Here is an 18,677-nt window from a genome sequence, read left to right as displayed (position 1 = left end):
ACATTTTTTCACCCATTTCATCCATTTTCAAAAGGTTTCTAGTCTGATAGTAACATAAAACCGATAGCTGGATATTAATCAGCAAAATTAATTGATTTATTAAATTAAATTCAATATAAATAACATACTTATTTTTATGTAATTTTAGATTGTAGGCGCAGATGAAGCTTTGGCCAATGAAGCAGCAGCGGCAGCCCAAGCCATCAAGGATGACTGTGAGAGTGATCTAGCGGAAGCAGTACCAGCTTTGGAGGCAGCAGTCGGAGCACTAAACACCCTCAAGCCCGCTGACATCACGCTGGTCAAGTCCATGAAAAACCCACCTGCCGGTGTGAAGCTCGTGATGGAGGCTGTCTGTGTTATGAAAGGGGTCAAAAGTGAAAGGAAACCCAATGCCCAAGGTATTAAAAATGAAAACATTACATAAGATTAAAAATACACTAGAAAATTATTCTTCAAAATGTTCATCTGTGGAAATTGTTTTGAAAAAATCCTTAATTGTACGTAGGTGTCTACATAAACTTGTTTTTTTTTAGGTGCAATGGTAGAAGACTTTTGGGGTCCCTCTTTAAAACTGCTGGGTGATATGAAATTCTTAGAATCACTGAAAGCTTATGACAAAGATAACATTAATCCTGCCATTATGAAAAGAATAAGAGATCGGTAGGTAACTTTTATAAACCAACTAATTGAGTTGACCATATTCGAAATAATGACCACTTCTTATACTGCCGTATTTGGATTCCAATATTTAAATAAAATAATTTATTTTGTGGATCTACTTCTTTGTTCATCATTCATCAACTTCCTCATTAAGCTAGTCACTTGTAGAGAATTACTATATTTCTTTTTTCAGGTATATTCCTGATCGTGAATTTGACCCTGCAGTCATCACCAAGATCTCAGCTGCCTGCGAAGGTTTGTGCAAATGGGTACGAGCTATGGAAGTGTATGACAGAGTTATTAAAGTTGTGGCGCCCAAGAAGGCAGCTCTCGCAGAGGCAGAGGAAGAATTACAAGCGCAGATGTATACGCTGAATCTCAAGAGATCTCAACTACAAGGGGTGTGTAATAGATTAATTTTAACCTTAACTTCAATGCGTGGCCATTTCTGAGGTTGGACATGACAAACTGAAATTATTTATGAATATATAAAAGTGATAAGTATTCAATTATAAATAATCGCTGTTTGGTCCGTTCAATTTTTTGGTAACAGCATTATGTTCAGTGAATGTAGTTATTACTTTTACAATATGAATGCTCAAAGTTATTCCACTTTTAAGATGAATTTCAATCTTGAACTTTGAATCTAATAATGCGCAACGTTACAAATCATAGTGTTCTTGACAATTATTTTGTCAGAAGAATCAGTTGATGCATTAAACCATCTTTGCATTGTTTATGGTAAAGCTTAACAGTGTTTTTTCAACAACTTGCAAATAAATGAATGATAAAAATTTGAATGCAAAAATATATAATTCCACGGATTTCTTTAAGCACTCATTTGTTTATATATTTCTTTAAATTTTAGGTTTTAGATAAGCTTCAAGCATTGAATGATGAGTTTGCTGAGTTCACTAGAAAGAAAAAGGGACTAGAAGATGAGATCGTTTTGTGCACACAAAAGTTGGAAAGAGCAGAGAAGCTCATTGGTGGATTGGGAGGAGAGAAATCAAGGTGGTCAGAACTAGCGCAACTATTGCATGAATCTCTATCCAATGTAATTGGTCAGTGGCATTCATTATTCATGATTTTTATATTTTTATGTCTCTTTTTTTTACAATCAATCTTCATCCTCATAGCCTAATGAATAATTTAAAAACTTAAAGGCAATATCTATATCATTACTTTATACTTTTTTGTACCTAGACCTTTTTACTTTTTAACAATACATATTACCTTTTTGCTCTTACTGTATTTGCAATACAGTGCTCTCTTCATTAACAAGTGTGTTTTAATTTTATTCAATTATGTGAGGTTAATTCAATGTTAGGGATGCCTAATGTTCTATATTAATTGAAAAAATAGTCCTAATAAATCTAGTAGATCTAAATCTAATTTTATCTTGACCGATCAATAAATGAAGGCTTTATTTAGAGTGAAAACATTTAGATAACTACATTTTTACTTGCTGTATTCATCAAACTAAATATAATTTTTCAGGTGATGTTCTTTTGTCATCTGCATTCATAGCTTATCTAGGGGCATTTACAGTCAACTATCGCAATGAACTTATATACAGTTGGAACAAAGAATGCCTCGGATTCGGTAATGTAGTATTTATAATACGACTATGAAACCTCCTACTTTTATTTACTTAAAAATTTTCAAAAATTATAAGAACTTACAAATTTCCAGGTCTTCCCTGTTCAAAGCATTTTTCTTTAATAACAACTCTTGGTGAGCCGGTCGTTATAAGAGATTGGAATATTGCTGGTCTACCTGTTGATAACTTCTCTATTGAAAATGGCATCATAGTGAATAAAGCTAGAAGGTGGTCTCTGATGATAGATCCTCAAGGTAAATATAATGCTATCTTTGACAGAGACTTTTATTTATCCAATATTAGTTTGTACGTTAATTTGTCTACATTTTCACATTAAATCTTAAAACTATGACTTTGCCTTTTTGCTTATGACGTCTCAATAATTGTTCTTATTCCTTATTTTCTTACTTCTGCCCAATTATACATTCCAGAACAAGCAAACAAATGGGTCAAAAACATGGAGAGAGAAAATAGTTTAAAAGTTATAAAACTGTCTGATCCAAATTACCTTCGTATCTTGGAAACGGCAATACGATTTGGATATCCGATTATATTAGAAAACATAATGGAAACACTAGATGCTATACTAGAACCAGTTTTAGTTTTAAACATCTTCAAAAGTGCTGGAATGGATTGCATTCGTCTGGCTGATAATGTTATAGAATATAATAGAGATTTTAGGCTCTACATCACAACTAGATTGAGAAACCCTCACTACTTACCCGAAGTAGCTGTTAAGGTAAAACATTATTCATTTATACAATACACAAATCTCAAAATTAAAAGTATTTTTCCATTAAAATGTATCCTATTTTGACAGGTTACTCTTATTAACTTCATGATTACACCTCAAGGCTTGCAAGATCAGTTACTCGGAATTGTAGTGGCAAGAGATCGACCGGAACTAGAAGAGAAAAAGAATGAACTCATTGTTGAAGGAGCCAACAATAAAAAAACACTTAAACAAATAGAAGATCAAATTCTCGAGGTCGGCACAACTTGAATTATTTTATAAAGTGGTTTTTGATACTTTTTTTATGTCTTTGGGTACAACAAAATAGATAATAAGGCTTTTTTATACTAATTATTTCATTTCACCTCCTATCAAAATATGTTTACAAAAAAGTAGGCGGTAATGCCATGCAATATTTTTTTTTGTGTGGTGATATTCAGTTTTTATCACGGGGATCACCAAAAATATCCAAATCAGTTATCCGCTAGCAAAGTGACTGTGGAGCATAATAAAATATTTGAAAAAGTAATTAAAATCATTTCAATTATGACCTCGATTGACTAAGATATTAATCCTTTTCTACTTACACAATATTTGACTGCTAGGACTTTTGAATTTGCATTATTGAGTAAAAAGATATCTAGTTCAATAGCGCCAATACAGAGAGTACTAAACCACCCAAACCCTTCATGCTATATGAACATTAACCAATTTATTATACATTTTATATATTTTTTTGAAATTTTATTTCAGGTTCTTTCTGGTGAAGGGAATATCTTAGAAGATGAATCTGCCAATAGAATTCTGTCGTCGAGTAAAGTTTTGTCGGAAGACATTCAAGAGAAACAAAAAGTGGCCGCCGTGACAGAAGTGGAGATAGATCAAGCAAGAGCGGGATACATACCTGTTTCTAAACACAGTTCTGTTCTATTTTTCTGCATTTCGGAGTTAGCTAACATTGACCCTATGTATCAGTACTCACTGGCGTGGTAAGTTTATTGCTATAAACAACCTGTAATATTATCAAATATTAAGTAATAATTTGAAGAAAAATTAAATAATAGCATTAAAAAAATATATATTAAGTAATATCTCAGTGAAACTTATCATTCAACAAAAGTAGTTTTAAAGGAGTATGAACCGTAATATTGTAACCATGCTTATAATTCAAGGGCTGTTATTAATACATATATAGGATTTCTAGTGATTTTCTGTAGCCATATTCATCACATAGTTTCTTGAAGTTTTTGTTATATTATCTTTAATACCGACTTAATGATTTACATTTGGGATTTGGCAGCTCCGACTGTTCAAAAATTACCAGACCCACTATTAGTTTTATTTAATTTTGTGATTTTAATGACATTTTCATTAAAAATATTAGCTAATTTTGGTTTATCTGTAATATTATAGGAAAATACTCACTCCAAAAATGAATGAAATTTTTGTTCTGAAAAACTCACTCTCTCAAAACCATCAGGGTTAAATTATTTATTAGACAGATTCAGTAATTTTTTTGCCTTCAAAGTACATATTTGTATGTAGTTTTAAAAAAATAGCAATTTTTAAAGACAATAATAAATATATTGTCTATAAAAATTGATATATCATTTTTCTCTAACTTCGGATATGATTTTTCTCTAACTTGCCTATGGAGTATAGTGCTTAGCGCATTTTGCTCTAATGTATGTGGATTCAGTTTCAAATCCCAGTAGGATCAACATTGATATCATTTTTTCATTTATATTGTTTATAGCAATACTCCAAACAATGTTATAAAAAAAGAATAATAAAGGATGAAGAAGAAGAATGCAATTTATATAATAAATTATTATAAGGTTATAAATACCCCATGTAATAACAATTTTTTGCTACTATGATAAAAATGTGCCTCAGTTTGCAAACAGAATTTTGGGTGAGTCCATAACCCATTCTAAATTATGTTCGCAAAATGAGGCATATTTTTTGACGATTTCTAAATTCTTCGTGAACCAGGGCATTCGTAATTCCAGGTTACACTGTATTTTCTTTTATTAATACTTCTAAAAATCATTTTATCCAGGTTTATCAATCTCTATCATCAATCCATTACAAATGCTCCTAAAACCGATACTTTGAATCAACGTTTGGAAGTTTTAAATAGCTATTTTACTAAAAGTATTTACAACAATGTATGTCGAAGTTTATTTGAAAAAGATAAGCTGATCTTTTCATTTGTGCTCGCACTGGGGATTCTAAGATCTCAGGTAAATTTATGATTATTTTTTTGACAAATCACATGTGTATGTATGTCTTTGGGCAGATATGTCAGTTTAAATTTAATTGTTTTTTACAGGGCAAAGTCAATGAAGAAATACTTGGTTTCTTGTTAACGGGAGGGGTAGCGTTAGAAAATCCTTTCCCAAATCCAGGACCCGAATGGCTTTCCGACAAATCTTGGTCAGAAGTTGTGAGAGCTTCAGCCTTGCCTGGGTAAATTTTATTCATATCAGTCAATTGAAAAAAAAAGTGTTTTTTAACATTTTATATGATTTTATTCTTCTTATAGCCTTGAAGAATTTAAAACAACATTTGTGAAGAATATAAAACAATGGAAAGCTTTCTATGATAACACAAATCCACATACAATACCATTTCCTGATCCGTACCAAAAGGCAAAAGGTTTATACCGACTAATATTGCTAAGGTTTGTACTTTATCATAATTATTTAGTATATGTGAATCCTTTGTTTCCATAGAAATATTTGTATGCTATTTTATTGTGACGCGATTTTCTATCGGTCCTGGTATCACTATTTTTTTACGTATTCTATCTTAGATAATTAAAATTCCTGCACTTTAATTTAATTATAATTTATACGCTTACAGATGTATCCGTCCAGACAAAATGACTCCGATGGTTCAACAGTTTGTAATAAGCGAGTTGGATCAATCCTATATAGAGCCTCCACCATTTAATCTGGAAGAGTCCTACAATGACAGCAACTGTTGTTCTCCCTTAGTGTTTATATTGTCTGCAGGTTCTGATCCAATGGCCGCCCTTGTGAAGTTTGCCACCGAGAAAGAGGTGGTCAGCTTAGAAACTATTTCCCTGGGACAAGGACAGGTAAACAATCAAATGAATATCTAAGAGATATATAAAAGATTCAGAACTTATTAACAATACAATTAGAGATTGATTGACTGTGAGATGGATTAGATTTAATTTTATCATAAATTTTTTTGTTGCTTAGCTGTCTATTGAAAGATCATTGAAGCTTAATGTATATATGGGAAAACAGGCTGAAACATACCGTTTATAGTCAAGCTGAAACTTCCCTCTAATGTCGAATGATGCTATTTTTTATTTTGTTTTATTTACTTATTTATTTCATCACACACATACTTATAATTTTACACTTACAATAATGTGTGTTCACTGGGTTTTCTCGTGCTAATTTTACAATATGCACCGTTATGTGCATTTGACAAGCGTCGTGGTGTAATTGGGTAGACGCTCGACTGCAAAACTGGGGTCGCGGGTTCGATTCCCACCAATTGCAGAATGAATTTCAGGCATATTTATTTTCAATTGGTCTGGAAGTTTTTAATGTATCTTTTACATCTACCTTCTCTATCCTAACTTTCCTACCTGCAGACAAGCCTCTTAAATAGAGGATTTGTGGGTTATTCTTTTTATATAACGAAATAATAAAATAAAAACTTGTTTAGCAAATTATTTGTTAGTTATGTGTCAATGATATGACCAAATGACATGGTCTACTTTGTATCCACTCATTCCATTATCCATTCATTAATAGCTCGTTTATAAGTTGTTATTTAATGATTTTATGAATAGTGTGAATAGGTTTAGACCTTTATTATGATATATTCAAAGTTCTTTTGCCAAACCTGGTATATGTTTGACATATACTTAAACCAGCTAAAGTCAAAATGCGATTCACTTTAAAATACAATGCAAGAAAAATTCAAATCATATTTTTACATAAAACTGGTAAATTGAATCTGATTTGTCGACACTGTAATTGATGCACCGTTTATTGTGTTTTTATCCAAATGATAAATTTCAGGGTCCTATTGCTTCTGGCATGATCCACCGAGGAATTGTTTCCGGGGGCTGGGTTGTCCTACAGAACTGCCACTTAGTAGACAGTTGGATGGGAGAGTTGGATCGTTTGTGTTCTGAGGTCATCATACCACAGTCCACACATTCCGACTTCAGGTGTTGGCTAACTAGCTATCCATCCAGGACTTTCCCTGTATCTATTCTTCAAAATGGTAGGTTAAATTAAGTATTCATATCAATATTGCGTACTACACGGCAAAGATTAAAACAAAAACGGAAATTAACCTCACTCAAAATAAAAAAAAGCTCAATATTTGTCTAAAAGTCAAAAGTAGGTACCTTGAATTTTGAAACTTAAAAAGTAGAATTAATGTAAAATAATTTTTAAAATGTAGCAAGAGTGATGTATTATTTTTAAAATAGTTACCAATTTGCTTCTTTAAAATATGTAAATGAAACAATTAAAGTTAAGTTAGGTACTAAAAAATCAGCAAATTTTAATTATGTTCCTTTGTAAGGTGATTGATAAATTGTGCCATAACGATCTATATCATAACTTACCCTTTATCCATTAAGATACACAATCGATATAAACCAGTGTTCACCATAAACGGTGGCATAATTGAGTAGATCCTCGACTACAAAACTAGCATCGCAAATTTGATTCCCGCCAATTGTAAAATAAATTCAAGAAAGATTTATTTTCCACATTTCAAAAACAGAAATTTAAAAAAAATTCATAATTGTGACAAGTACAAACAAAAAGATGTAACAAGAACTGTTTTTAATGAATATGCTTATTCCTTTAGTTTATGAATATTTTTTGTTTATTTCCCTCTCCCTCTTAAAGTCTTTTTTTTACATTTCAGGTGTAAAAATGACAAATGAGGCGCCAAAGGGACTTAAGAATAATCTGTATCGCTCTTATACAACAGATCCAATTTCTGATCCCGAATTTTATGGGAAATGTCCAAGAACGGATACTTGGCAACGCCTTTTGTATTCCCTTTGCTTTTTCCACGCACTTATACAAGAAAGAAAAAAGTTTGGACCACTTGGATGGAATATTCCATATGAATTCAATGAATCTGATTTGCGAATAAGCGTACTCCAATTACAGGTAAAATTTGATTAACTTTTTTTTTTTTTTTTTCTTTATTTAAAATTCTTTTGCATTACATAAATTCAAAAACAAAAAATATTTATAAAAAATTATATATATATTTTTAATATATACTCTTATTTGAGTGATTTGAATTAAGTCTTCAAATATGTACATTAATCAAGGTAAAATTTTATAACATCCATAGTTTAAAGTTCCAAAATTATGTCAATTTTTGATAATTTATCATTAGTATATACAAATATATTTCTTTTGATTTGATGGATTTTTTCGGAGTTTCCGACTGTTAGAGATTTTAAAGTTTGAAGAAGTGAATATTGAGATATTAACATTTATTCTTTACTGGACCATTTAGTTAATTAAATACCCCATTAACTTTTTTTGATTTACAAGAAAATAATACACTTTCCAGCCATTTCGTATTGCTTCTTTTTTTATTTATTGCAGATGTTTTTAACGGACTACGAAGAAACTCCATTTGAAGCCTTATCATATCTGGCTGGGGAATGTAATTACGGCGGTCGAGTCACAGATGACAAAGACAGGCGTCTTTTGCTTTCATTACTCTCCATATTCTATAATGAAGAAGTCCTCCTGGATTTAAAGTTTGTATTAACTAAACAAAAAAAACATTCAATCATTCTGTTGTTGTCTTTTTCTCACTTCTATAATGTTACAGTTATTCTTTCTCACCGAGCGGAATTTATACGATGCCATTGGAACTCGATCAGCCTTCTGTTCTGGAGCATATAAAAACTCTCCCATTAATTCAAATGCCTGAAGTATTTGGCTTGCACGAAAATGCTGATATTACGAAGGACAATCATGAAACTGCTAGCGTAAGTTCATCCAAGATTTAATCTGTGTGTATGATAATTTGATCGTAAAACAAGGATGATTTATTTTGCAATTCAATTTTTATTAAAATATTTCCATAATCCATGTGTTTCGTGGTTATAGGACATTTATTGACTGCAAATTGTTTAGATATTTGCGGTACTGCTGTTCACAACTTTTATCAGCTTTTATTTGCCTAAACTTTTTTTTAACACTTTTCTACCCTATGATGCTGGTAAAGAAATTTGTGATGTGCCTAGAAAGGCCATATTAATACTAAGGCTATTAATAACAAGGTTATATCAAAGGCAGTCAAAAGGCTAGAAACCTAATCCCAGCCAATACCAAGGCACGGGTTTATATTGATTTCTGGGCTCTGTAAATGTGGTCTTTATTTATTTTTAGTTGCTCTTTGGCACTTTGCTGACTCAAACTACTATAACAGCGGGTGGAGGGGGCGGAGAGGGAGCTGAGGGAGGAATAGTGGAGCTGGTGAAGGACATTATAGGGAGGATGCCCGCGTTGTATAACATTGAAGATGTTTCAAACAAATACCCCGTACTTTACATGAACAGTATGAATACTGTACTGAGACAAGTGAGTGATGGGATTATTGCATCGGACTAATTAATTATTTGTTTGATTTATTTAAAAAGTTTAGAGTCTGCTTAATTTATTGTTTTGTATGGAATTTCATAAAAAATGTGAACATTTGGCAGTGGAGTATAATTGTACACAATTCTAGCTGATAAGACTACAATTGCATCTTTGACTGGGTGTACTTACTTATAATGTTTATCGATTAAGGAATTGATTCGCTACAACAAGCTGCTGGGAGTAGTAAAACGTACCCTCCACGGAGTGCACTTGGCCGCCCAAGGTCTGGCCATCATGAGTCCAGAGTTGGAGAGCTGTTTTGATGCCATCGTCAAGGGCGTGGTCCCCAGTGTGTGGGCCTCCAAGTCCTATCCCTCACTCAAACCTCTGGGCTCATACGTGTCTGATTTTCTAGCCAGGTAAGCTACTTTTTTAAAATTAATATCTATAAACCAAAAGGATTCGCAAAAATATATGGGACCGGCCCTCTGACAATAAACATTAGCTGTGCGTCAGTGCCATTGGGGAACTATTTACAAACATTAAGAGTAAAAACATTATTTTTACTTTTAAAAATCAATAATTATTTGACGTGTCCAAAGTTTTGTAATAAATGTTGGATTTCTGTTCATAAACAATAGGTTATAAGCGATGTAAAAAACCACAGTCCCATCTCATCTCAATTCCCATCTCAACAATTTCTTCATATATGTTGCGAAATAAAAATCTTTTAAACAATATTTATTACTAAAACAAACCATTGCTTTACAAATCTTATTTTAAAATTTTATTATAAATCTGATGTGATTGGGTAAAAGGATTAACCATAACAAAAATATGTTCTTTCTCCAATGGCACACGGTTGACTGTTATCAGTTTCAGAGCTATGCTGGTCCATACTCCTATGGAAGTCAGAAACTGTGATGAATAAATTGCAACAGATATCTAGATTATACAATACCTTAAAAATTATGCTCTACATATCATAAAAAAGGTGGTTACACACTTTTCAAGTGTAAGAAAAAGAAGCAATTTTAAAATAAATAGAAAAGAATTTATTTAGTAGAAAAATTTGTACCAATTCAATAACAATACATATGTAATTTATCTGTCATCTGTGTAAATGTCAGCATGCAAGCAATAACCGGAGTTAGATGATAACATGAAATTTAAAAAAGAGAAGTTTCTCAGAGTTATCCGATATGGAATCACAATGTCAACATTCTTCCAATGCCACCTTCATATTGTCTTTATTTATGCATAAATTTATGTGTAACGTAAATAAATTAACTGATACAAGACTGTGAAACACTAAATCTATTGATATTAGTATTTTTAAGTTTAGTAGACTAGTGATTTACCAGAATGGAAAGAAAAAAAACCCCAGTTAAATAGATTTTTCTGGAAAATCTAAACATGATAAAAAATACTCCACTTTATGTAAAGGCAACATTTATCATATCAGGGCTTAACGCATTTCTATAATAAGTATTCATTTTGCTCTTTTTTTTACTGAGATATTCATCAACCTAAAACATAAGTTTTACGAAGTCATTATGCTTTGATATTTTAATCAAATAGAATAAAGTTTTGTCAATACATTACTGAACATTATGTGTTTATACATACTTAACTACTTAACTATTTGAATTCTGAAGCGCTCATTGTACAAGTACCCTAACCCTGAGCTCCTGAGTAATTTTTGACCAAAAAATTATATTTGACTAAAAATTTAATTTCGATCCAAAATGAATCAAATTTAATCTGAGTTCATGCTCAAACAAGTTCTCCCCCCTGACACTCGCGATGACGTCGCAATAAGTCAAAAGTATCATCTTAGTTTTTTCTTCGCAGGCCGGTATTCCAGGCCGCAGGGTAGTGATAGATGTTGAGGCCGGTATTCCATCCATTAGGCTGTATGCGTTACTAAATAAAGCCGGTTTACCGGCCTCTAGGGTTCAAAGAGTTAAGTCTACTGCTTAAGTTATAGTGTTTCAATTGTGTCTCCTGAAAAGTGGTCACTCTTCTAGTCTTTGTGATTTATGCATACCATTGAAAATTAACATACAATATACAGGTTAACTATATTTTTAATATTTAAGAACATCATAATTTTTTATTTGTGTAATAGTATATGTAATATCATTACAAATAAATTCCATAGAAAAAGGTAAAAATAATAATCAAAAAACATTATTTTTATTTTCAAGATGAGATAATCGTTTTTCTAGCAAGTTTTTTACAAATAATGTTATAAATATTTCACCAAATGATTTTTAATTATATTTCTTTTTATGGTATTCGAGGTAACTATGAAGTACTTACATATTCATAACTTTGGTTATTTTTTTTAGCAATGAGATATATTGCTACTAAAATAGTAACATTAACTGGAATCCGATAAATCAAGAGTCTACTGTAAAGTCATTTTTTAAAGCATTTACTCTCCACTAATTTGTGTGTTCTAATATCTAATATATATTTTTATTGTTGTTATTAAATACAAAAAAAAAACAGTGCTCAGTGTGAATTCAACCTCTTTTTTCTTATTCACTAATTAGATTAGTATTTTAAAATACATTTATTGTATACAAATTAAAGCACAACAGTGATACATACTCGTATATTAGTCTAAGGAAGATGAAGATTTATATTTTTTTTATGTAAAAACATTGATTTTATCTATCTAAAATCTGATTACCTTTTCTCTAAAAAATGTTGATTATTTTGTTGAATTAACCTAAATAACAAGTGTGTCTTATCATATTGCAAGTGGTAATCACGTTCTTTACTCCAGAACTTTAGATAAAATGTGTATTTTGTTACAATAATCTAGTGTTTTATTAATTGCGTTTGTATATTTGTGTTAATTAAAGCAAACTAAATGCCCGGTGACAAATCCACTGTGACAAAAAATTATTACATTTTTATGTCTTGTTTTCCAGAGATTTCAATTTTTGTATCAACTCGTTAGCAAATGAATTTTTATACGTGGGACTTATTACGCTAAGTAAGCTGTACGGTGTTTCGCAGTAGTCCTCGGGAGATAAACTTTTGTCATCAAACTTTTCTCCAACAACTTGAAATCCGGAATAAGACATTTCTATACAGTATTCTTTCATTTCTAATGTTACTAGATTCAAGTAGATAGTTCTGCTGGTATTGGGTAACTCTTTAGATATTTCCACCGAGTGGACATGGTGCTTGATATCGTTGATCACAGCTTCCGCCTCCCGAATCCAACGATCTTTGTCAGAAATCTCTTTTTCTACATTGTCGTCCATATTGTAAAACTGTAACAAAACATAAAATTCATTAGATTAGTGAAAATTTTAATTTGTAAAATCAATTATATTATACTGTCAGTTTGAATAAAAAGATCATGATGTACAGCGGGGTTGTCCAAACCAGATACGATCCTAGGTCAATCTAAATAGCTTAATAGATTGGAGGGACACAAATATTAAAGATGCCATAAAAATAAAATGAAGTTCCACAAAATAACTTTTTTTAAAGAAAATTTTTCGAATTTGTGTAGATTAAAAAACATATTGCTAGTCGCACAAATGTAAGCAGGCTGTGCTTGAGGCAGCCCTGATGTACAGAACAATGGCCTAGATTTCGCTTCACCATTTTATTAATTAATGACTTTCAATCCGTTTCAATTTTTATTTTTGTTTTAAATTCAAGTCATGTATTCCGTGGAGTATTATTCAAGTTATTTTAAATTATGTATTAAAATGTTTAAATATTCATTTTTTTAATTGGCGCTCCGTTATAACATAGAAAATGTATGCGCCACACTACACCAAATAGTGACCTTAAAGCCTTAAATAGATGCCGTTCACATTCTCGATACTCTAAAGTTTTGTATTCTGGTCTGAAAAAATCCATAGTAAAAAATGTAAAACAAAAAATTTATAACTTTTTAAGGAGTTTTGGGCCACCATCCTATATGTGATGAATTTCAGCTTTGAACTAATTATTTACTACAATTTTCAATAATTCAAACATTAATGAAATTCCCGGGTCCCGGGTTCGATTCCCAGAGGGGTCAAAATAAATATGGCTGATTTTCATTCTCATATTTATTTAATATCACCCTGGACTGGTACAAGAAGCGCAGGGCTGATCACCTTGCCTTCGTGCAATTTACGATCAAGATAACACTGCGTCCCTACGATGCAGTGCCCCATGCACCAATTGGGTGCGGATAAGGGTAAGAAGAAGAAGAATGAAATTATAGACATCATGGTAATCTATTAAGATATCAGTATGTATATATGTATATTAAACTTCATATTTTTTTTTTAAATAATTTCTATTTATGTTTTCTAAAATCCACTGATATTGTCAATGACACTCATAATTTTAAACAAGCATAAAAAATTATGTAATACTTGGTACACAAATCAATATTATACATATTTTTACCTCCATCGCAATAACTTTAAAATATAACTTTGTACACCACTCGCGATGCCTTTAATACTTTTGTGACACTGGTTGAATGATTATCTCTTAAATTTGTGTTTCTCTGTTCCCGTTTAAATAAATGTTTGAACTATAACCTCTGCTTCACTCCATGTTTTTGTTTTCTACATTATCACAAACGTACTTGTAAAACAATTGCATTAATTTTTGATAAATTAAATATCTATCAACACACCAATAAATAAAAAATCATACTAACGTATTAAACAACAAACCAAAAGATTTAAACAAATATTCAATTGCAAAGTTAATGCTTTGAATATAAGTATTAAAAAATGTCATTTTAATATTATTTTTGTTGTATTATAATTACTATGATTTGATCATTTAATATTTTTAATGGCAGGTTAAAGTTTCTCCAAGACTGGATAGAAAATGGCCCTCCGATAGTATATTGGTTGTCTGGATTTTATTTCACACAGTCCTTCCTCACGGGAGTTTTACAAAACTACTCTAGAAAGTACAAAATCCCCATCGATCAGCTGCACTATGAATTTGAGATTTCCAGCTATGAAACGGAAGCACCAAGCGACCCAACATTTGGAGTGTATACAAAGGTATTAAGAATTCTAAGCGTATCCGTAGGATCACAATAAACATACATTTATTAACTGTCTAATCCATAACATTTGTATCATTCATAAATTAATTTTCATGCAGCAAATTAAGGAAGAGTTTGATGAAAGCGTTTTTGGAGACGTAAGTATAAGCTTAATAAAGCACCATTATCGTAACTCGCTTGTTTATGCACCCTTTTATTTATGTTATACAAGTCAAATCTCTTTGTAGCGAATACCGAATTAACGAAATTTCCAGTATAACGAATCTGCAATTCGTCCCCGGAAAACTTCCATATAAAATGTACCGAACCAAAATTCAATGTAGCTAAGCCGATCTCAGAATAAGGAACTTTTTTTTTTCAAAATTTTAAAATGATGTTACAATTCATGTCTAAAAAAAATTTCCGTTTTTTTTTTATTAAAAATTAAAAACCTTTTTTAACTTCCTTTTTAATTCACTTTTCTTTCTTTGTAAATTTCTTTTTTCCAATAAAGTTTCCATTTCTGTTGTGTCCTGTAGTAGGTAGGTACCTATATTGTATTGATCACTGGCCGGAAGATCGGGTGTAGTGTAACAGTAATAACTAATTTGAATTTTCTAATAAGAGTGGATAATATAGCATTAAAATAAATTTAAAATGTGTCATATCCTATACATCCAGTGTAACAAATTTTCATTATAACGAAATATTTTTTTGGTACTGTGATGTTAATACCGAGATTTGACCTGTAATAGTAATAAAAATTAGAGAAATCATAAAAGAGAATCATAAAAACATAAATATATATGGTAACCAAAACTATTCGTTTTTAAATGGTTCTTGGATAGCAATTAAATTGAGATTTTTAGATTATTTATGTCATCATTATTTCAGGGTCTGTTCTTAGAGGGTGCGAGATGGAACCGCAAGTTAAAAAAGCTGGATGAATCTTTTCCCAAAATTCTATTTGACACCGTTCCTATAATTTGGTTAAAACCCGCTAAGAAAATAGACTTCAATCCTCCTCCGTGTTACTTCTGTCCGATCTACAAGACCAGCGCACGAAGGGGCGTACTCGCCACCACGGGACACTCCAGCAACTTTGTCACCAACATGACATTCAACAGCGATCTAACGGAGAGACATTGGATTAACAGGGGCGTAGCGTGCTTGACACAACTAGATGACTAACCTAAACATTCAAGACCTACCTTAATTCGGCATTGAATAACATTGTTTGATGAAACAAATTGAAATTGTATATATTATATGTATTTAATTTCAATATTTTTGACACATTTTTATAAACTTTACGAAAAATAAAACTTGACCAATTTGTGTAACAGTTAACGCGACAAAGAGATGTTGAATACATTTGCTTCAGTGTAGCATTACTGAATTTAAAAACAAAATATTCATTACATTGCACAGATGTTAATTTCTTTTAGTGAATTTCACTTTAAATTTCACTAATAAAGTAAAAGACTAATTAATATATATTTTTATAAATTTTTTAAAATGTAATAGATATCATTGGAAAGGCAAATCGATAAATTGTAAAGATTTTTTAGTATCTTACAATGACAGTAAAAACAGTTTTACAATATCTACATAATTTATATGTATTTTTTTTATAAAACTTAAAAATGTTTATGTACCTTTATCTGTGAGTGATAAACCATTTGCTACTTTGTGCATTGAGAAAAGTATATTTTTTATATTTGAGTGTGTACTTCATATTTTAAATAAATTTAATAAAAAATGATGTGTTTATCTTTTTCAAAATAATGAAGAATCCTGGCCCCAAAAACACACTATCAATGGGAAAGGTATTTCTACACGTTCGGTCAATTGATGGTTAAGGATGGGAAGGGTATTTTTACCTTCTGCGCTGGCCTCATTTCAAAATCAGAAAATAAGGAATTACAAATTTAATGTTTTTTATATGAATATTATGTACCAATCTCTTAGTTAAGGTCTTAACTAAATGTACATAATTATCAAATCCTGTCGCCAGAGGTCCGCAGGTGTAAAAAACACTCATCGGAAATGTTTTGATTAATAAATTATAGCATATTTTCTGTATACGAGGTTTGATTTCCACTAACCAATAACATTTAAAGGGTGAACAATATTAGTAATGCCTAATTCTCCAAAATGAAAAATAAAATATAGCCATATAAAGTTACATTAAAATTTATTTCTTTTTAAAAAAATTGTCAAAGAGTAGTAATTTTCTTGAAAAATAATGTTATGATCTCTTTGAGAGGTTCCTCATAATAATTGATGACCTAATTTGTATAACATACAAAACATATAAAAATACTAATATCCGCAATACTTCTAAACTTAGATAGCATCTCCTTTCTATTTATAATATTTTTTCTATTTAAAATAATGATTAAAATTACTGATTAGTAAAAAAGAAGAAGAAAACTGCATTTCGAATTGCACAACTTTAATTAATGTAAATCACTGAAATGGTAGAAATTTCAATTTACTAAAAAGTTCAATTTATTTGTAGAAAACAACATGTTTTTTTTAAGTTTGCGTTTTCATTATGATGGTCACATATTGCATACATATAGTTAAAAGAGAAGAAAGTTTTTGAAGTAAAAAATATATAATATTGATCCAAATACTTGAAATTTTTTTACCTTTATTCGTACTGATGAGATATGAGATAAATAAGAAATGAATTAACTGTTAAGAAGCTTTTGACAAAATTTAGCAATAGAAATATAAATAAACAAACATTATTAAATTATAAATAATAAACAAGTCACACGTGACGTTTATCAACTGAAGTTTTATTTATTTTTCTAAAGTTGGCAACGTCTACTGGATAAAGTTTGGCCAACAAAATAAATTTAAAATATTTATAAACAAACAAGTTTTCGTAAATGAAAACATCGAAAAAATTGCACTTTTCTTGTATATTATTATCCAAAAGGAAACACAACATTCTATTAAATTGTTAGTTTAGCATCTGAATTACGATTAAAGTATATTTTATCTTTTTTATAACTGACAATTAACGATTTTGAATTTCCCACCAGTTACAAACTAATGAAGTTTTCGTTTCTCCCGAATAGATGTCGCTACCAACGCTACACTAAACATTCTCCTCGTCCATAATTTTGTACTGCGTGTACCGAATTGTCATTTTTGGTTAAATGCCGTCGCGCCTCATGTCGATTTTGAAACCTGTAAACTACAATATTGATCAGATTTATCAAGCTTTATATTCACCCCGGTCCGTACTCGTATCTCTGAGGTATTTTCAGTAAAAAAACATAGATCTTCGAGTGATATTTTAATTTTAAATAACTCAAATCACGTGGTTGTTTATATAATTCTTGTTTACTGGCAGAAAGTAGAAACTGCGCGCATGTGCGTCATGTTAGTAACCTCAACGTCGAAGAAATTCGTACAGATCGCGTGAACCGACTGCTGCCAATTTTGTAAACGAAATCCGTATTAAAACATGCGTTATTTACTTTTCTGATAAATTTATCTATCTAGTCATTGTTACTTAAAAATGTCTTATTCTCGGGGAAGTGTGCATTGATGTTTTGCCACCCACGTTTTCGCTGTGGGTAAACACGGTGCGGTGTCGCGAGTGACCCCCGGATCGGAAGTGAAGCAGTGATGTCCCAATACCCGAGAAACCCCGAGAGCGACGCCTGGGCCCTGCTAGCGCTCAAGTCCGCCCCGGCCAGCCCGTCCAAGGTGCAGTGGGCCCCCGAGGTGACGGGAGCTCCCATCGCGCGCCTCGAGGGCCGCGACTTCGAGTACCTGGTGCGCCAGAAGCACATCGTCATCGGCCGCAACAGCAGTCGCGGCGATGTGGACGTCAACATGGGCCACTCCAGCTTCATATCGAGACGCCACCTGGAAGTGTTCTTCGACCATCCGGCGTTCTTTATGACCTGTAACGGGAAGAACGGCGTGTTCGTCGACGGAGTCTTCCAGAGAAAAGGAGGGCCTTCGCTACAACTCCCGAGAACGTAAGTGCAA

At 31.6% G+C, this 18,677-nt stretch overlaps 3 protein-coding genes across 5 annotated transcripts in view; 2 read left to right on the top strand and 1 right to left on the bottom strand.

The window, feature by feature from the left end:
* LOC148303742 (dynein axonemal heavy chain 3-like) overlaps window positions 1-16,221 on the top strand; it is a 40,999-nt gene extending 24,778 nt beyond the window's left edge. Inside the window, 21 exon segments of the mRNA XM_088269496.1 lie at window positions 149-401; window positions 537-663; window positions 857-1,064; window positions 1,532-1,727; window positions 2,164-2,268; window positions 2,359-2,520; window positions 2,698-3,005; window positions 3,087-3,254; window positions 3,753-3,988; window positions 5,062-5,245; window positions 5,335-5,471; window positions 5,548-5,685; window positions 5,868-6,105; window positions 7,070-7,277; window positions 7,935-8,185; window positions 8,636-8,793; window positions 8,868-9,027; window positions 9,431-9,622; window positions 9,833-10,041; window positions 14,463-14,673; window positions 15,552-16,221. Of these exon segments, the coding sequence (XP_088125622.1) occupies window positions 149-401; window positions 537-663; window positions 857-1,064; window positions 1,532-1,727; window positions 2,164-2,268; window positions 2,359-2,520; window positions 2,698-3,005; window positions 3,087-3,254; window positions 3,753-3,988; window positions 5,062-5,245; window positions 5,335-5,471; window positions 5,548-5,685; window positions 5,868-6,105; window positions 7,070-7,277; window positions 7,935-8,185; window positions 8,636-8,793; window positions 8,868-9,027; window positions 9,431-9,622; window positions 9,833-10,041; window positions 14,463-14,673; window positions 15,552-15,848 (4,146 nt within the window). The 3' untranslated portion in view covers window positions 15,849-16,221.
* LOC148303741 (GSK3B-interacting protein-like) lies at window positions 11,119-18,034 on the bottom strand. Of its 3 annotated transcripts, none has more exons than XM_088269495.1 (2): window positions 17,910-18,034; window positions 11,119-12,915 (listed from the first exon to the last, which is right to left on the bottom strand). In XM_088269495.1, exon 2 carries the CDS (start codon window positions 12,904-12,906, stop codon window positions 12,550-12,552), a length of 357 nt encoding a protein of 118 aa, XP_088125621.1. In that variant the 5' UTR covers window positions 12,907-12,915; window positions 17,910-18,034; the 3' UTR covers window positions 11,119-12,549. The 3 variants fall into 3 exon arrangements, with proteins under 3 accessions (XP_088125621.1, XP_088125620.1, XP_088125619.1); XM_088269494.1 differs by lacking the exon at window positions 17,910-18,034 and adding an exon at window positions 17,315-17,469; XM_088269493.1 differs by lacking the exon at window positions 17,910-18,034 and adding an exon at window positions 14,057-14,169.
* The window catches only part of FoxK (forkhead box K), a 57,945-nt gene continuing 57,069 nt past the window's right edge, over window positions 17,802-18,677 (top strand). The window contains exon 1 of the mRNA XM_088269492.1: window positions 17,802-18,667. Within this exon, the coding sequence (XP_088125618.1) occupies window positions 18,309-18,667 (359 nt within the window). The 5' untranslated portion in view covers window positions 17,802-18,308. The remainder of the gene's footprint in view (window positions 18,668-18,677) is intronic.

This window comes from Brachycentrus maculatus, unplaced genomic scaffold, assembly GCF_059751285.1.
Source record: "Brachycentrus maculatus isolate JH-2025_06_01 unplaced genomic scaffold, ASM5975128v1 h1tg000353l, whole genome shotgun sequence".
Classification (NCBI taxonomy): domain Eukaryota; kingdom Metazoa; phylum Arthropoda; class Insecta; order Trichoptera; family Brachycentridae; genus Brachycentrus; species Brachycentrus maculatus.
Note: the sequence above shows the minus strand (reverse complement) of the source record. Positions and strands in the feature narration are given on the sequence as shown.